At 57.3% G+C, this 17888-nt stretch overlaps 2 protein-coding genes across 4 annotated transcripts; both read right to left on the bottom strand.

Moving 5' to 3' along the window:
* Window positions 1-778: 778 nt before the first annotated feature.
* On the bottom strand, window positions 779-10498 carry LOC141954091 (uncharacterized). Of its 3 annotated transcripts, XM_074893255.1 has the most exons (14): window positions 10304-10498; window positions 9844-10252; window positions 9495-9655; window positions 8970-9058; window positions 8242-8733; window positions 7392-7544; window positions 6317-6493; window positions 5732-5964; window positions 4986-5092; window positions 4418-4527; window positions 4094-4351; window positions 2983-3772; window positions 2811-2901; window positions 779-2689 (listed from the first exon to the last, which is right to left on the bottom strand). In XM_074893255.1, exons 2-11 carry the CDS (start codon window positions 10089-10091, stop codon window positions 4325-4327), a joined length of 1797 nt encoding a protein of 598 aa, XP_074749356.1. In that variant the 5' UTR covers window positions 10092-10252; window positions 10304-10498; the 3' UTR covers window positions 779-2689; window positions 2811-2901; window positions 2983-3772; window positions 4094-4324. The 3 variants fall into 3 exon arrangements, with proteins under 3 accessions (XP_074749356.1, XP_074749354.1, XP_074749355.1); XM_074893253.1 differs by having other exon boundaries at window positions 779-3772; XM_074893254.1 differs by having other exon boundaries at window positions 779-3772; window positions 4151-4351.
* Window positions 10499-10510: 12 nt separating this feature from the next.
* LOC141953924 (uncharacterized) lies at window positions 10511-15975 on the bottom strand. Its single transcript, XM_074892870.1, has 7 exons — window positions 15951-15975; window positions 15241-15626; window positions 14719-14783; window positions 14067-14090; window positions 13516-13560; window positions 13035-13077; window positions 10511-10723 (listed from the first exon to the last, which is right to left on the bottom strand). Exons 1-7 carry the CDS (start codon window positions 15973-15975, stop codon window positions 10511-10513), a joined length of 801 nt encoding a protein of 266 aa, XP_074748971.1.
* Between the last annotated feature and the right edge of the window lie 1913 nt (window positions 15976-17888).

The raw sequence follows: 17888 nt of genomic DNA, 5'->3' as shown, positions 1-17888 counted from the left end.
ATCTTACGTGTGCGCAGATCCCGTCACTCTCCTCAGAGATCCGCTGTTCCCTCCCGGGGCAGACCTGCTCTCTTCCCTTGGGGACCGCTCTTATCCCCACTGTGGCCCTCTGTGCCCGATCAGGTCCCCTCCAGCCCCCACCAGGCATGCTCAGACGCCCTCCAGGCCAATGCATTTTTTCTGAGCACCTCTCCCCTTCCGAGCACTGCCATCTCCTTGGTTCCCCCTCGTGCAAACTGTGATTCCGATTCATCCCCTGCCCTCCTGAGTAGGCACAGACCTTCCAATCCCACTCGTGCGGTCAGACCCCTCCTCTTCCCCACAGCTCACACTCTGAGCCTTTCTGCTTCCCTCTCTGCATGCACAGATCCCTGCTACACCCCTTTTCCGCATGAGCTGACTCCTTCCACCCCCTCCCAAGCATCCTCACAGAGCCTCCAGCACTGTCAGGGAGCACTCAAGACCCACCCTCTCTCCTTCTCCGCATGCTCAGCTCCCCTCCCTTCTCCTGCTCCTATTCCATTTCCCTCGTCCCCTCCATCTCCCTTCATCTGCCTCCTGGCCCCTCTGCCCACCATCCCCGCTCTCAGAGCCCCTCCTTTCCCTCCCCCAATCCTCCTTCTCCACACCTTCTCATCCCCTCCCTCAGTGCTCAGACACCCCGCGCTCCCCTCCCCAGGCTTGCACAAAGCAAAATGCAGGGGTAAGGGCGTGCAAAAAGAGGAATGACCGGCCTCTGAGCACAGATCGAGGGGAATGGAGGAAAGCAGGCACGTGGTGAAAGGGAACTTCTCCGAGTTTTATTTACAAAACTGGTAGTTTTGGACTGGACCAGGAATTAGGGTTCAGGGGAAGATACGCTTCACCCCACCCCTCTTCCATTTTCCTGAGTTTATCTACAAATTCCAGCCTCCGTGTGGGATCTCACACACACATACACACACATTTACAGTTGGGTAAATTGAAAATAAAGCTGTTGAATACTACAGCTGAACCAGAAATTACCAACTCGGTCAATGTGGCAATTCTCCCCTGCAGTCCTCGTCATCCCCCAGCAAGAGAAGCCCAAAACCCTGCAGTCCAGCTAACATTTTACAAACACCCTTCCCCTTTAGAAGTTCTCGGAGCTGATGCTCTGACTCTCCTCCTGCAGCTGGGAGGCTGTGGTGTCTCCAGGCGAAGCTACATTTAAGTAGCCGATCTCAGAAGGTTGAGAGGGGGATAAGCAGGAGGAGGAGTCTTGGCTTTCAGCTCCTCCTGCAGGCTTCGTGTCTTGCGCGGCCTTCGGGGGGCTGAGCGAGTCTGGCGGTTCTCGTGATGGGAAGCTGAAAACAAATTTCCTCTCTCAAGTCATTCTGCAAACTCTACCTGACCCTCCACCACCTGCACGGCCCCAACGTCCCTCCCAGCATCCCTGGCAGGCAGCGCAGGGATAAGGCTCCAATACGCTTCCACCAGCCAAGGAGCTGATGGCCCTCACCCACCCCAGCACCCCCCAGACCGGCCAGCACCCTCCACAGCACCCCAAGGCTGTCACCAAGCCTGCCACGCGCACAGACCAGAGGCGCAGAGTGTCTCTGCCTTCCCCTCGCCCCTTTGGCACAGATCACGGTGCTCCTGGCTTACACCAGCGGAGGAGCAGCTCAGGCTCCCTCCTGAGCACAGCCTGCGACGTCGGTCACACCGCGCCAGGCAGCACTGGCCCTCGAAGTCTCATCACCTCCTGTGTAAAGACACTCCTCCAAAACCACTGGGCACCAAGATGATTTCTAAACCCACAGCGTTCCCCCACATATTTTGAAGAGTTTACTTCTCCATCCCACTAGTTCCAGAGTCTTTTTAATACCATTTTCCTATAATTTGACCAAAACCAAACCAAGAGAGAAGAAAGACCCTTGGAGGTGAAAGCACAGGGGGGAGCAGCCAAAGTGCTCAACCTCTCCCTCACCACATGCAGAGAGGCATTCCCTGCCTCCTCCGTTTGCCCCACGGTACCTGCTACGGGCAGATGGCAACACCTTACTCTGGAGCTGGCGTTCAGAGAAGTTCACGCTCTTCAAGCCCTGGAAGGAGGAACAGAGACTTTCAAAGGAGGAGGTGCGTGTCAGACCCCGAATTTCAACGTACAGTCTTGGTCTTTACAGTTCCCCCGGCTCCACTGACAGTTCTCCCCATGAACTCCAGCCCCACTGAGGTTCTAAATCACAGCTTTGTCCTTTGGGTCTGAATGTAAACTGAAAAACCCCACCGAACTAGCCCAGGTGAAACAAACAGAAAGAAATAAAACAGAGTGGAACACACAAACAGCTCTTTCTGCCAGGCCCCAAACGGCGCTTTCACCCTTAAGAGCTCATTTCCAACCAAACTGGGTTCCCTCCAAATTTCAAAATGTACCAACAAACTTCCAAATCCACCTCTTTTATTTGAGGAGCTGTCGGAACACAATCTTGGACTTTCCTGGATTTTCCTTCATTTCTTCCCCCAGAGTTCTTCATCAACTTGGTCAATCCCAACCCGAGGTTTTGGGGAAGGCAGATCTCCATTCAGTGCAATTTAGTCGACATTATCCGTCAGCTTGCTCTGACCTTTTTTGGCTGACAGAAGTAACTTGCCCAAGCACACTGCTCTGTGTTACTTCTCCTAATTTTAAACCGAACTTAAAACTCAGGTCTTTTAACACCTCTTAAATCTGCAAAAGAGCCAAAGTGCAATTTCTGTCCTTGTGTCACAGGATCTCATCAGACAGCAGCTCGGGGGTGGAGCAGTGTGCCAAGGGCACCGAGCTGCAGCTCCCCAGAGTCCCTCCTCACCCATAAAGCCGTCGCACTCGGGGTGTTTGCTGCCCCTTTCCATCCCAACCCAAGGATCGATTCAGCTCTTCTCCGGCACCCTCAGCTGCAGCTACAAACACCACCCCGCGCTCGCAGGAGACATCAGCTCCTGCAAGCTGTCTGCTGAGCCCGAGCCCTCTCAGAGCCTCACCTCCGTGCTGGGAGCGTGGATGCTCCTCGGCGTGCGCGGCGAGGTGGGCACGTGGCCGGGGAGCTGGAGTTTGCTCTCGTGTAGCTGCACGCTCTGCTCATCCACGATCTTCGCTCTGAGCACGTTACACAGACAAAGCACAAGTTATTTTCCTTCCAGCCACGCTACGTTCTCAAAGGAGCATTTTCCTTTTCAGCTGCAGTGGCCATCAAAGTCCCTGTGCAGCCCTTGACCGAAGGCAACGACTCGGCCCTTTTATTCAAGAACATCAACATCCTGCTGTGCCGAGGAAGGAGAGTGGTCTGGAGGTTCTCAGAAGACCCGCTGCGAGATGGGATCAGACAGGGATCCTGGCTAATGCTTTTCTCCAGGGACGTTTGGTACGTTTTCAGTGCTCCCTCTAGCTCCTTTGCAGCCAGGTCAAAGCCGTGGCCTTGTTCAGTTTTTCCTCGGGACTTGGGGCTGGGCCTGCCCTCCTGCTTCCAGAAAGCCACGCCTCAGGGCTGAGCTTGTCAGGGGTCTCTGGAAGGGTGCAGGGGTGGGTCACCAGAAAGGCACATCCAGGGCTCCGGAGATGCCCTGAAACACACACCCTGTGAGAATGGGACACCCTGAGGTGGGACCGGACGGCCCCTCGGGTGCCACAGGGAGCCCGCGGTCCTTTCCCTCTGCCCGAGGGAGGGGAGACTGTGCACGGGGAACACCGGTGTATTCCCCCGGCCCTTGTGGTGCGGGGCCTCTCCTAGTCGGGGTTAACATCTGCTCCCTTCCAGCCGGCAGCTCCGTAGACCTAGAGAGCAGGAGGTACGGATTAAACATCCTGTCCCTGGGTGTCATTTCTAAAGAGGACGTATTTGTATCTATCTCCGTGCTCCCCCATTTAGTCATTTCTCCACATGTTCCAATTGCATATCTTGGCAGCTGGGGCACCCATCACGCCTTGCCTCCTGCCCCAGTGGTACCTGCACTAGCGGGAGGGGAGCAGAGCCCTGTCACAGGCGGTGGGCACAGCCCTGAGCCGTCCCCTCCCTGTCGCAGCTGGCACCTCATCGCTGCAGCTTTGGCAGTCAGGCTCACCCGAGCCTGCAGAGCTTCGCACAATGCCACTGACCGGAGGCGGGAGCAAGGTCGACAGAGCTGCACTCCAGGGCTCCTCCGCACCGCTCACCCGCAAGGGCTCCACGGGCGACGGAGCTGCCAAAGCCATTCCTGGAGAGGCGGCTGTTCCGGGCGCCGCCTGTGGCAGAACCCTTTTTTCTACAGGCCTCCATGGCTGCTTTCACTCTCCAGAACGGGGTAGGCAAAGAATTTTCACCAACTTTCCTGAGTGTTTTCCACCACTTTAATAACTCTCCGTCAAAATGTCGCTATCACTTTAATAACTCTCCGTCAAAATGTCGCTATCACTTTAATAACTCTCCGTCAAAATGTCGCTGTCGGGCGGAGTTGCCCCAGAAGGGATATCCCAGGCTTCGCTGACATTTGGCGGAAGAGCAGATGTCTGGGGACAATCCCCACCAGATCTGGTTTTACGTTCGCTGGTGGCTGGGAGAGAGAAAGCAAGATCCAATGTTAGTTCTAGAGCAGAGCGAGCCCACAAAGTCAATGGACAACTATCAACTGCGACAGGACGCTGTGAAGGTCTGGAGAGATTTAAGCCCACAGAGGAAACCAGAAAGAATGAAAGGGACACACGCAACGGAGGAAATAAGATTTTCCATGCCTGACCATCAGGCAACTAGCTTTCTAAAGCCCGCAAAAGAAACTCCAGAGGAACCATTGTTATGAAATTCTTCTCTGGAGAGCCCGCTCCCTGTTTTGGGTTTCCACCTAACAAGACCTGCTTTATGCTCGGCGGGATAAGCAAGCAACTTCTCTCTCCTGGTTCCACGTCACCAGGAATTACATGGAAAAGGCTTCCGCTCTTTCAGTATCCCAAGCAAAACCCAACCGTAATCCCTAACCCACCCGAGCACTGAAGAATCACACCTGGAGCTGCTTACCTGAGCCCGATGGGTTTACGCTCGGTCCCCTGGTCCCCTGGTCTTGCTCACACTCCGCTTTCTGACTGCCGTTGCTCCTCCTGGCTTCTGCTAGCCTCTCATTAGCCCTGTGAGAAATGCAGGAGCGTGCAAGAACGGCTGTTGCTCATAGTGGCACCAAGTGGTTCCCCAGGTGTGACACTGCACTGCTGGGCTGAGGAACACAGACTTCCGAGCCACCCACACGTGCTGCTGCTCAGGCTTCCAAGCAGTCTGTGTTAGGTCTTTGTCAGACCTTTCCCAGAAGGTAGTAAGGACTCGGGGCTCTTTCCCTCCTCCCACGGTAAACACACACTGAAGGTGCACCGTTATAACGGACAGCAAATAGATTATTTTTGCCTCACGGGCTCCTCTTCTGTCCCCTCTGCCTTTCCCCGTGTGTCTCTCCTCAGCTGGAGGGTAACAGCAGAAGGGGAAGGGAGCTCCTCTTTTGCACCGTATGTGTAGGAAGGGGAGGTGGCTACAGAAAACTGTTAAAAGAAAACTAACTAGAACACCCTCCGGACAGGCCTGGTCAGCTTGGTTACTTCAGGGTCCGTCAAGAGAAACAAAACCAGGCCTCTGCCATGGGAGAGCCCACGGCGGGCTCTGGAGAAGTGCGCACATCATGCTGACCAGATCCAAGAAAGGGACGTGGGTTGGGAAAGCCACGATGAAAAGGGTCCTATTGTACTACGTGGGGAAAAAAAGAAAACGTTGGGACTTACTTATTTAATTTGATTCTGAGAACTCTTGCGATGTCCTCCATCACCCAGAAACGCTTGTCAGAGCTCTTTAATTCTGCCTGTGCACAGGCCAGGAGCAGGGCGGTCGACTCCTGCTTGTCCTTTGCTCTCTCCAGCTCGAGAGCCTGAGCTCTAATGATCTGCTCCAGGTTGTTTCTCCAAGAGGCGACAGCGGTCTTGATCTCTTCTACTCTGGCTTCAGCGGCTGCCTGTACCTACAAGAGAAGATGCAACTTCAAGAAACAGGAAGACAGAGACAATGCCCACCCCTCTCAACAAACCTGCTCTTTCCGCCGCTTTTACAGAAAAGCTCTTAAACAGCCTAAACGCTGTCTGCACGAGGAGCAGCAAAACGGCTGCGTGTTTTTCACGCGCACTGGTGCCACGACACACGACACACAGACTCTGGCGCAGCCTTTTGCAGCTCCCCGGCTTCCCTATGGGAAAGCCAAACCCACAGCACTAACAAAGAGAACCACGTGCCCGAGACAAAACACCTAAAAGTCGTGACCGCAGCCACAAATGGACGCAACGCCGACCACAGATACAAATGGAACATGAACTGACCTCCAAAAGTAGACTCAGATATTGCTTCTCTTCCGGCGCTGTTGTGGTGTGACCCGCGCCAGGAGTCGCCAAGCGAGCTGACAGACTTGTCACCGTCTGTCCCATCTCCTTATTTAGAGCTTCGAGCTGCAGAGATTTTTGGGACTGCAGCTCCAGCTGTGCGGAGAGTTCGCACGCCTGTATGTGGGGAAAAACAATCTGCCTTGAGCAGAGGGGTCTCAAATCTCGGTGAAACTCCATCCAACGGATGCATCGAGATCATGGCTGTCAGTGCCCTGAGTTTGTATTTCAACCCAGGGAAAAGGCGCTTGGATTCCTGAAAGTAAGTGCGCCTTTCAAGCCCTTGCCAACAAGACTGCTCCAGCTTCCACCCGTCCCTCCTTTCCAGAAAGGCTCCGTGGCAAAGGCGCTCCACTCCTCCTGCAGCATCATAGCACGTCCGTGCCTCTGGAGATGCTCTTTGGCATTTCACCGCGGTCGCTGCCTTTCATTTGGCTTCCACCACGCTCCTGTCGTGCCCCGTCCCTTCTCCCACGCACACCCCTGTGCTAATGGCTGGGGAGGACAGTGCGGGCGGAGGGACAAGAGCTTCAAGGCCTTCCTTAGAGGGAGGGCGAAGCCTGGCTTATGAGACAACGGCAAACCAAGGTCACTTTCCTTGCCCCCAACCACCACTGCCAGGGAACTAGACACCATCTTTGTGCAGAGATCGACAGAGGAAAAACCTTGCAGGGAGAACAACCAAGGCCAGAGACATCAGGGGGCACGTGGCTTGTGGTTTCATCTCACGGCCACAACGTTTGGACGGTGTGGGAACAGAAGCGAGACTCGGAAGAGCACAGCTGCTTTGTTCTTCCCCACCCACATGCTGCCCCCAAGCCACTGCTTTGCCCCTCAGCCTCGAAACAAGCCCCCTGAAGAGCCGCATCAGCTTTGCAAGGCGAGAGGGCAGCAGAAAGGAGCTAAAAGCACCCTCTAGTCTGACGCTCGTGACGTCCGCAGACAAATCTCTCCTGGATTTGTTCCCAGAATATTGTCTGCTGAAGGAAAAGAACATTTCAAAGACTTTGCATACCTTGGCCTTAGCCTTGTCCAGGTCCTCCTGCAAGCGGGAGTTCTCTGCCTTCAGGCGACCGTACTGGTTCGTCAAAGCCTTCAGCACAGTTTCTGCTGTGTGCTGCTTTCTGACAGCATCAGCGAGCTCTCCTTGCAGCTGTGCCTCTCTTCTCTAGGGAAACAACGGCACAGGAGTACAAATTAAAAGAAGCCCAAGTGCGTAGTTTTACTTCCAGTTACTAGTTCACAGGCCGAGATCACTTTTCTAAGTGCATCGCAAAGCAAAGCCATCGCATCCACGGGCAGAAGAGGGCATCTGCACAGCTGATGGTCTCCAGCCACCCCTGGCGAGTGAAGACAGCTCCAGAAATGTCATCTCTTGGGGAAGATTTCTGTCTCCCAGCACGTTCTCCTCGGAAGATGCCGAGACTGTGCCTTTGTGGGGTTTGGCTTGTTCCTTAAGTTAATGCTAAAATCTAACGGGATGCCAACGCGGGAGCTGTCGTTGGACTGCAGCCCTTTCTCCAGCGACCCGAGCCAAGGCTTCCTAGAGCCAGCTCTGTGTATCATCCTTCCCGCCATTGTTCTGCTCCACAAACGAAACCCAACGCGGGCCTCAGCGTTTCTACGTACGTCTGTGTCTATAAACATCTCAAGGCTTGTCAGAACCTTCCGCGATTCCAACAAACCCAGCGCAAAACAGAACCAAGCCGAGCGAAGGACTCCCGCGCACGGACCGTACACCTGCTGACTTTTAGAAGCGCCAGACAGCCTTGGGAACTGCTCTCCTTTAAGTCAGTCTTGGTCAGCGCTCACCTCACCTCTTTTTCTACCTTGTCGGCCTCGCATGTAGAGGCACCACCACTCACCATTTGTTCCAGGCAGCTGTTGTTCTGCGCGTCTCCCAGCTGCTGACGCAGCAAAACGTTTTCACTTTGGAGCTGGGCCAGTTGCTGCTGCAGCTCTTCTGCCTTCTTGATGGCATCTTCTCTCTTCTGCTCTTTAAGAAGGCATGCACCATACCAGTCCAGTGTCTGCCTCTTGCTCTCTTGTAATTCTCTTTCTGTCCAGTCTAAAGCCGATGTCTGTTCCAAGAGGGCATTTTTCAGTTGCTCCACTTCCTTTTCCAGCCCATCAGCTTTTCTTTCGGCTTTGCTCAGCTGCCGAGACAAGCTCTCGTTTTCTTCTCGCATCTCAGCCATGTCCTCATGGAGCTTTCCTTGCACGCGAAGGCATTGGTGACATTCTCTCAGAAACACTTGCCCATCGACCCTTTCAGATGGCTGATGTGTCCCAGGGCTCAGGTGGGAAGGGGATGAATCTGACCCCACCGTCGGTATTTGGGCTCTGGCATCTTCTGCCTGTTCAAAGTTGAAGAACACAAATGGACAGCACTTAGGAAATCAGCTCAAACCAGGAGGAAGCAGCAGCATTTCATACAACCAGGCGAGGACTGTCAGCAGCTTGACAGCAGATTATCAAAGAGTTTTCAATAACTCTGCCTTAGACATTATTCCTGGAAAAGTCTTGCTTTGCAGTAGCATGGAACGTAATCCTAAAAGGAGGACTCGAATTGAAAATCTTTGGTTTGGCATACCTCCTGCCCAAAGCTCTTGCTCTCCTTGACGCCTTCTTCATCTGATGGCGACGTACGGACGGCCGACTCCAAGCAGGCGGCAGGCTCATCTACATTAAAAACACACGTTTTTGAAACCAGAGTGAGCTAACACAGCTCCTTGATGCCTACAGTGCTTTCCCAATCATCGTGCTTGCAGAGACAATCCTAGCACAGCCACACACCCCAAACCCAGGGGGACTTGTCAAAATGCAGATTCCAGACACGTCTCTTCTCCTGCTGGGGAATTCGTCTCCTCTAGCGCACACGCCTTTTCCGTGTGCCAGGGGGATGACGGCATTGCTCAAAGTGATCAGAAATGAGCCCCGAAGGAATGAGCGTCTCGAGAATTCTGCTTTCCAGGGACAAGGCCTGGCAGTGCACTTTTTCCTGGATCATCAGCCACACCACATCATCCTTTCCAAACGGCCCGTCTCCACGGCAAGCCGCCAGAAGGGCAGGCGACAGGCCTTCTCCCCATCCCTCCTCCACACCGGAGAGTCCTACCTGCTCTCCGCAGGGCGGGTGCACGCCGCCTCGCTGCAGCAGCTGCTGCCCCACGGGGAGCGCTGGATGCTGACACCCCTTTGCCTTGGCCTGGAGCAGCTTCTCCCTTCTTCTCCCGCTTGCTGGGGTCCACAGGCCGCGCGCTGCCACTGCGCCTGCGCCTGGAGAGACAAAGAGCAGAGCCAGTCGTAGGCACAGCTCACGGCAAGGAGAAGGGCCTGTTGTTGCCCGCCCTTTCCGTAGTGACCTCCCTCGAGGACGAACACCCACAGGCACAAAGCTAAGCCCCAGGGGAGGAAAAGAGCCCCGGAGCTTCCCAGGCAGCGCCCGCCTGCCTGCGCCCCGTTACCTGTCGGCCTTGTCCCGGCAGTCGGTGTCGCGCTCCTCCACCAGCGGCCGCGCTGGGGCCAAGTTGCCGCTGGTGGCTGCACGGTGCAGCTCGTCCCGGCCCTCCGGCTGGAGCTCATGGCCACCGCTGCTCCTGGAGGACTCGGGACCCTCCCCTGCCCCCATGCTCCTGGCCCTCCCGCACAGCCACCGCCAGATCCTCCTCATGGCCCGGCGGGGATGGGCACTGAACCGCCTCCCCTCGCTCATCCCTGGGGAGCGCTGCCAGGCAGGACTTAGTGGGCACTGCCGGGTGCCGGCTGCCAACAGAGGAGCCAACCCCAAGGAGTGGCAGGGCACGGGCAGCTGCCTGCGGGCTGAGCCACCACCAGCAGCGATGGCAGCACCGGCACCACCAGCACCAGCTCCACCTGCACCAGCAGCACCAGCTCCACCAGCGCTGCCACAAGCACCAGCTCCACTGGCAGCTCCACCAGCACCTGCACCAGCAGCACCAGCTCCACTCGCAGCACCAGCTCCACCAGTGCCACCAGCACCAGCCCACTGGCACAGCACTGGCAGCACCACCAGGTACTGTGTGTGCAGGGCCTGGGACAGAACCCCTTGTTCTGGGGGCCGTGCGCTGACATCATAAAGGGCTCAATGGGGGCTGGGAGTGTCCCGGGTGCTCAGAACCTCTCTGCGTGTACACAGGCCACGTTGCCAAGGGAAACAGCCCCTGGCGCACTGTCTCCAGGGGCACAGGGTTGCCCAAGGCCACCTCTCCAAGGCTCCCACCTCCCTGCACGCTCTGTGGACCCCTGTCCTCCTCTTGCCTGCAAGGCTCGCCGGCGTGGGAGACAGACGGGCTCGGCAGAGCAGGCTCTCGCCAGCAAGGCTCCCTGCAAGCACAAGAGGCGGTGGCTGGACACCCCCATGTCCCTTTTCGTGCTTCCTGGGTTCTCAGCCTGACTTTTGGGACACCCTGGACCCCTTGGTGTGCCTCTCTCTGCATTCCTGGAGCCCTGGCTGTCGCTTTAAGGGCACCCCAAGTCCCCAGGCTCCATTTTGGGAAGGAGAAGTGCAGTGAAGACAGGCTGGAGTGTCTTTGTGTTAGAATCAGGGGGAAGGCCAACAGGGCAGATGTTGTAGTAGGAGTCTACTATAGGCCACCCACCCAGGACAGAGAGGTGGATGAAATATTCTATAGGCACTTGGGTGAAATCTCACGATCGCTTGCCCTTGTTCTCGTGGGGGACTTCAACTTCCCAGACATCTGCTGGAAATACAACACAGCAGAGCGGGACCAGTCCCGAAGATTCCTGGAACGTGTGGGGGACAACTTCCTAACACAGCTGGTGAGAGAACCAACCAGAGAAGGTGCCCTGCTGGATCTCCTCCTTGTGAACAGAGAAGGACTGGTGGATGATGTGGCGGCTGGAGGACGACTAGGGCACAGCGATCATGCAATAATAGAGTTCTCTATTCTTAGAGAGACCAGGAAAGGGCTAAGCAGGACTGACATCCTGGACTTCCAAAGGGCTGACTTTGTCTTGTTTAGGCACCAGCTTGACAGGATCCCTTGGGAGATGGTCCTGAAGGGTATAGGGGTCCAGGAAGGCTGGGCGCTCTTTAAGAAGGAAGTGTTTATGGCTCAGGAGCAGGCAGTCCCCAGGTGCTCTAAGAGGAGCAGGCGGCAGAGAAGACCACCCTGGCTGAACAGGGAGCTTTGGCTGCAACTCAAGGAGAAAAGGAGAGTTTACAGCCTTTGGAGGAAGGGACTGGCCACTCACAGTGATTACAAAGAGGCTGTGAGGCTATGCAGGGCAGAAATCAGGAGGTCCAAAGCCCAGCTGGAAATTAATCTGGCTTCAGCAATCAAAGATAACAAGAAATGTTTCTATAAGTATGTCAATAGCAAAAGAAAGACCAGGGAGAGTCTCCACCCCCTGCTGGATGCTGAAGGAAACTTGGTAGCAAGTGATGAGGGGAAGGCTGAGGTCCTTAATGCCTTCTTTGCCTCAGTCTTTAATAACAAGACTAGTTGTATTGAGGGAATCCAGCCCCCTCAGCCAGATGATAGAGACTGGGAGAACGACCCCCCCGCAATCCAGGAGAGAGTCAGTGACCTGCTACATCACATGGACACACACAAGTCTGTGGGACCGGACGGGATACACCCGAGGGTGCTGAAGGAGCTGGCTGGGTGCTCGGCCAACTGGGGGAGCTTCAATAAGGCCAAATGCTGGGTGCTGCCCTTGGGCCACAACAACCCCCAGCAGCGCTACAGGCTTGGGGAGGAGTGGCTGGAGAGCTGCCAGTCAGAGAGGGACCGGGGGGGGGGTGTTGATTGACAGCCGGCTGAGCAGGAGCCAGCAGTGTGCCCAGGTGGCCAAGAAGGCCAGTGGCATCCTGGCTTGTATCAGCAATAGCGTGGCCAGCAGGGACAGGGAAGGGATCTCACCCCTGTGCTCGGCACTGGTGAGGCCGCCCCTCGATGAGTGGGTTCAGTTTTGGGCCCCTCACTCCAAAAAGGCCATTGAATGACTCGAGCGTGTCCAGAGAAGGGCAACGGAGCTGGTGCAGGGTCTGGAGCACAGGTCTGATGGGGAGCGGCTGAGGGAACTGGGGGGGTTTAGTCTGGAGAAGAGGAGGCTGAGGGGAGACCTCATGGCCCTCTGCAACTCCCTGAAAGGAGGGTGCGGAGAGGGGGGATGAGTCTCTTTAACCAAGTAACAAGCGATAGGACAAGAGGGAATGGCCTCAAGCTGCGCCAGGGAAGGTTTAGACTGGATGTCAGGAAGTATTTCTTTACAGAACGGGTTATTAGGCAGTGGAATGGATTGCCCAGGGAGGTGGTAGAGTCCCCACCCCTGGAGGTGTTTAAGAGTAGGGTTGACATAGCGCTGAGAGATATGGTGTAGATGGGAACTGGCAGTGTTAGGTTAATGGTTGGACTAGATGATCTTCAAGGTCCTTTCCAACCTAGTTGATTCTGTGATTCTCTGAGAAGCTATGCTCACCCAAGATTTGGTTTCAAGTACGTTATAGTCTGTGGCAGTAAGACAGCAGCAATTGTAGGAGGAATCCTCCAGTGACTACTGAGTACCGCAAAAGAGAGCCAACAGATCCCACAGAGCAGCACGGACCCTTGGAAACAGCTGCTTAATGTACCACGTAGGAAAAGCACAAAAGGAATAGAGCAGTACTTACGTTTACAAAGTCACCTCCTTGGATCATGAAATCCTTTATTACCCTAAAGAAGTAAAACAATACTCAGTTCTCAGTAGACAAATGTCTCAAGAAGCTTCGCACGGGGCAAACAGGAGTTCTGCCTCGCTGCACAGCGACAGTTATCAGCCTCTGTGAATGCTACAGTCTAAAATCTGCAACAAAGCTTAACTACTCGTTGCTGTTGGGTAATTTGGGACCCATTGCTGCTCGAGCAGGGATAGTGATTAGAGGACAGATGCCAGAACGTGATCTCTGACCTGACACCCCAGGCACGGGGGATCCCTCCCAGTGACCCCAGCGTACACACCTGACAGACCCCCAAATGCCCCAGAGCTACACAAGGACGGTATCAGCCAAGACCTACAGATGCCTCCCGGACCAATAATGCCCGAGGCAGCTCTCCAAACCACATCTAGCTCAGGCTGCTACTGCAGTGCCTAAACAAAAGCAGAGGAATTACCTGTGGAAAGTGCTTCCTTTATAACCTATAGGGACACCATCCTTCCTGCAAGGAAAGGAAAAGGAAAATCATTGCAACTTACTGCACATCCCAACACAAAACCCTCCCAGGAATTCAGAGTCCCAAAGGCTTGTCCTACACGTTACTACTGCCTTGATATACCACCCCGTGCTGCAGCCTGGCTCCCCGCTGCTGCTACCAGAGGCAAAGGCAAACCTCGAGTGGCCTCTGCCCGCTAAGTGACACGGTTTCCTACAACACCCACACCAGCACCTTTAGGGGATCCCACTGCCATCTGCAGCACGAGCAGGCGGGATTTGCAGACAGGGCTTTTCAGAGCACCCTGAGCACGAACAAAGTCATGCCCAAAGGGAACAATCTGCCACCCCTGCGACGCACCGAGCTCATCACAACTTCGTCAGAGCGGTTTTCTGCAACTCCTTCATGTTGTCCTGGCAGAGTAAGAAACGCTTCCAAGTGAGCCTTCCTCCTGCTCACCCAGCCCTGTTTCTCTGAGTAGGCTACTTTAAAGGACCCCGTAACCCGCTTACCTGAATTCACCCGTACAAAACTGCCTGCAAGACAAAAAAGAGAGCAGAGCGTGAGGCACATCTGCCCCCGGAGGACACAGAGGGCTGCATTCAGCCAACATGCACTGACTGGTGTGCAGGAGTGCCCTTGCTGCACCGGGGATGACCCCAGTGCCACGGAACCGGCAGCAACTCCTCCCTACTGCCATTTTAAAACAGACTGCTCTGCTGCCTGCAGTTGAGGAGCGCAGATATTTAACACCGAGGCCGTGAGGGGCAGTGAACGTGGAGCAGACCCCGTGTTTCACAGAGAACAGGGTACATCCATCTCTGCCGTGGCAGCGGGACGCCCGAGCGGTGCATCCTTCAGTCAGCGCCAAGAGACCTGCGTGGCCCTGCCGTTAAGGTGCGGCCTTTTCCAAGGGCACCGAGCGCTCGAGAAGCTCCGCAGAGGGAGCAGAGCGGGACCGCAGCCCTTCCCCTTCCAGCCAGGTGCCCTTCCCCAGGGGATCGGGGTGCTCACGGCCGCATCTCTCTGGGAACGCAGAGAGGAGCAAAGCAGTGCAGCGCCTCTGGGGGGACTGGCCACTCTGCCACCTGAGCCATTCCTGCGCCCAAAAGTCTTCACAGCCCCCACCCGGGCCGAGCTGCACAAACGCCGCCTGCTCCTCACCTGAAGTTCTCTGCTGTTTTGGGTACGACGTCGGCGAACAGCTCGATCTTCATGCGGCCGACCTCCTGGGGAGACGGGGCCGCATGAGCCCCCTGGGCCCCTCACACACACACACACACACACCCCCCCCCCAGCCTCCCCCCGCCGCACCCCCCACCCCCTGCCCTGCAGCCCTGCTGCCAGCCCTTCCCCCCGCGCCCCTGCAGCCCCACAGCCCCCGACTGCCCCGCACCTCCCTCCCGCTGCTCCCCTCCGAGCGCTTTCGGTCGCCCCCCGCCAACCCCACGACCAACACTCGACCCCCCCCGCACCCCCCCACGTCGCTCCTACACCCCCAGGGAACCCCGGCACGTCCCCCCGCCCGCCACCCCCCTCCCGGAGCCCCCCCGCGAGCCCCCCCGCTCCGGGCCCCCCCGGCTGCCCCCCGGCCCCTGCGAGCCCCGCACCCCCGCCCCCCCCAGCGAGCCCCCGCAGCCCCTCCCGCTGCCGCCCCCGGCCCCGCCGCGCAGCGCCCGAGCCCACCTGCCCGCCGATGGTGACATCGAAGAAGACCACGGGGTTGGTGGGGTTGGACGCCAGCACCGCCATGGCACGCGCCGCTCCCGGAAGCGGAAGTGCCGCCGGAAGCGGAAGTGCCGCCGGAAGCGGCGGCGGCAGCGGCTCCGGCCCCGGAAGTGCCGGCGGGGCCGGGCGGGGCTGAGGCCTCCCCTGGGCGCGGAGCCCGGCGCTGCCGCGGAGGGCGGGCGGCGGCAGCGGGCAGCGCGGCCCCTCGGCCGGCATCGCAGGGGGCTGGGGGCCCAGCAGCGCGTTCCCTGCGGGCCCAGGCGGCCCCGGCGCCGGCCCTGCGGCCGTTCCTGCCCCGAGGCGCCGGAGGCCGCCGGGAGGGTGTCGGGAGACGTGGCGGAGGGCTTGGAGCAGCGGGGTCCGCGGGCTGGGCCGGGCTGTCCTTCAGCCCTCGCGGGCAGCTCGAAGCTTCCCAGAAGCAAAGCCCTTCTTGGCAGGGCCCCCTCCGTCCCTTGGTGCCCGCCCCGCCGGGGAGAGCCCTGCCTGCGCCCGCCGGGACGGGTCCTGCCGCGGGGACTTGCCCGGGACGCTCGGCAGGGCCGGGCCTCAGCAGGGCCTGGTTCTCCAGCCCCGTGCTGGGCTGGGGCGGCCGCAGGGCGGTGCACGGAGGGCACAGAGGGGTCTCCAGTGCCCAGCGGGAGATGGCCGTGGGCTCTGGCAAGCGGCACCTGAGGAGGAGGTGTTGGCGTGCATCAGGGGGATGAGACAAGGAGACGAACGGGCAGAGTCCAACAGAACTGCTCAGCAGGAATTCTTGGATGAGCAGCGCTGGGGGCGCCCTGGGGATTCTCCGCCATACGGGCTCCCAGGAATTAGCGAGGGACAGCAGTTTACATCCACGCAAATCACACGCATCCATGGGATTTCCTGGAAAGGGGTTTCTCATGACAATGAGTTCCTGGAATTCATTTACATAGTCTGGGCACGCGTAGAGAAAACAGGGTGCGGGTCTTTGGTGGTCGAGGGAAGAAGTAAGCAGTCTTCTTCACGGCGTTCACTAGTTGACCTTCTTTCCAGCGCGTGCGCTGTGAAGTAAAGTCCAGGTGCCGCCTTCCTAAATCAGCAAAATCATTTTCCCTGTAACGGGGTCTCTGTGCGTCTTTGTTCGAGCTCCCCTTATCTCATTCTAGGGGTTGCCCAAGTGTCCGCTGAAGGCCTTGAGTCTGCTCTCGGGGATTTCCGTGGGGAGCCTGACGAGCGTTTCAATCTTACCTAAACAGGCAAAGGGACATCAGGAAAGAGTTGAGGACTCGGGAGTCCTTGAGAAAGAAATGAAGGAAAACACATGCAAAGCTTGTAGACCAGCTGTATTGAGGGAATCCAGCTGTACTGAGGGAATCCAGCCTCCTCAGCCAGAAGACAGAGACTGGGAGAAGGACCCCCCCACAATCCGGGAGGAGACAGTCGGTGACCTACTGCATCACATGGACACACACAAGTCTGTGGGACCGGGCGGGATACACCCGAGGGTGCTGAAGGAGCTGGCTGGGTGCTCGCCAAGCCGCCTTCCATCATTTCCCAGCAGTCGTGGCTGAGCGGGGAGGTCCCGACAGATTGGAGATTGGCCAATGTGACGCCCATCTATAAGAAGGGTCGGAAGGATGATCCGGGAAATTACAGGCCTGTCAGCTTGACTTCGGTGCCCGGGAAGCTGACGGAGCAGCTCATCCTGAGTGCCATCACACAGCACGTGCGGGACAGCCAGATGATCAGGCCCAGTCAGCGGGTGTAGGAAAGGCAGGTCCTGCCTGACAAACCTGATCTCCTCCTACGACAGGGCGACCTGCTTATTGGGTGAGGGAAAGGCTGTGGGTGTTGTCTGCCTTGACTTTAGCGAGGCCTTTGACACCGTTTCCCACAGCATTCTCCTGGCAAAACTGGCTGCTCGAGGCTTGGATGGGCACACGCTGTGCTGGGTAAAAAACTGGCTGGATGGCCGGGCCCAAAGAGTGGTGGTGAACGGAGGTAAATCCAGTTGGCGGCCGGTCACGAGTGGTGTCCCCCAGGGCTGGGTTTTGGGGCCACTCCTGTTTAACATCTTTATTAATGATCTAGACGAGGGGATCGAGTGCACCCTCAGTCAGTTTGCAGACAACACCCAGTTGGGTGGGAGTGTTGATCTGCTCGAGGGTAGGGAGGCTCTGCAGAGAGACCTGGCCAGGCTGGAGCGATGGGCTGAGGCCAACTGGGGGAGTTTCAATAAGGCCAGATGCCGGGTGCTGCCCTTGGGCCACAACAACCCCCAGCAGCTCTACAGGCTTGGGGAGGAGTGGCTGGAGAGCTGCCAGTCAGAGAGGGACCGGGGGGGGGGGATGGACAGCCGGCTGAACAGGAGCCAGCAGTGTGCCCAGGTGGCCAAGAAGGCCAGTGGCATCCTGGCTTGTATCAACAATAGCGTGGCCAGCAGGGACAGGGAAGGGATCTCACCCCTGTGCTCGGCACTGGTGAGGCCGCCCCTCGATTTCTGGGTTCAGTTTTGGGCCCCTCACTCCAAAAAGGCCATTGAATGACTCGAGCGTGTCCAGAGAAGGGCAACGGAGCTGGTGCAGGGTCTGGAGCACAGGTCTGATGGGGAGCGGCTGAGGGAACTGGGGGGGTTTAGTCTG

The sequence above is a fragment of the Strix uralensis genome, chromosome 23 (genome assembly GCF_047716275.1).
Source record: "Strix uralensis isolate ZFMK-TIS-50842 chromosome 23, bStrUra1, whole genome shotgun sequence".
Classification (NCBI taxonomy): domain Eukaryota; kingdom Metazoa; phylum Chordata; class Aves; order Strigiformes; family Strigidae; genus Strix; species Strix uralensis.
Note: the sequence above shows the minus strand (reverse complement) of the source record. Positions and strands in the feature narration are given on the sequence as shown.

Excerpts from the sequence above, each read along its gene's own strand:
- LOC141954091 (XM_074893253.1), bottom strand. The coding sequence starts at position 10,091 with ATGAGCGAGGGGAGGCGGTTCAGTGCCCATCCCCGCCGGGCCATGAGG. Across the intron at positions 7,545-8,241 it reads ACAGCTGCCTGGAACAAATG|AGAAGAGAGGCACAGCTGCA; the intron begins GTGAGTGGTGGT and ends TTGTTTCCCTAG. Across the intron at positions 5,965-6,316 it reads ATCTGAGTCTACTTTTGGAG|GTACAGGCAGCCGCTGAAGC; the intron begins GTCAGTTCATGT and ends CTTCTCTTGTAG.
- LOC141953924 (XM_074892870.1), bottom strand. The coding sequence starts at position 15,975 with ATGCACGCCAACACCTCCTCCTCAG. Across the intron at positions 13,561-14,066 it reads TTTTGTACGGGTGAATTCAG|GAAGGATGGTGTCCCTATAG; the intron begins GTAAGCGGGTTA and ends CTTTCCTTGCAG. Across the intron at positions 10,724-13,034 it reads AAGGAGGTGACTTTGTAAAC|GGAGCCTTGCTGGCGAGAGC; the intron begins GTAAGTACTGCT and ends TTGTGCTTGCAG.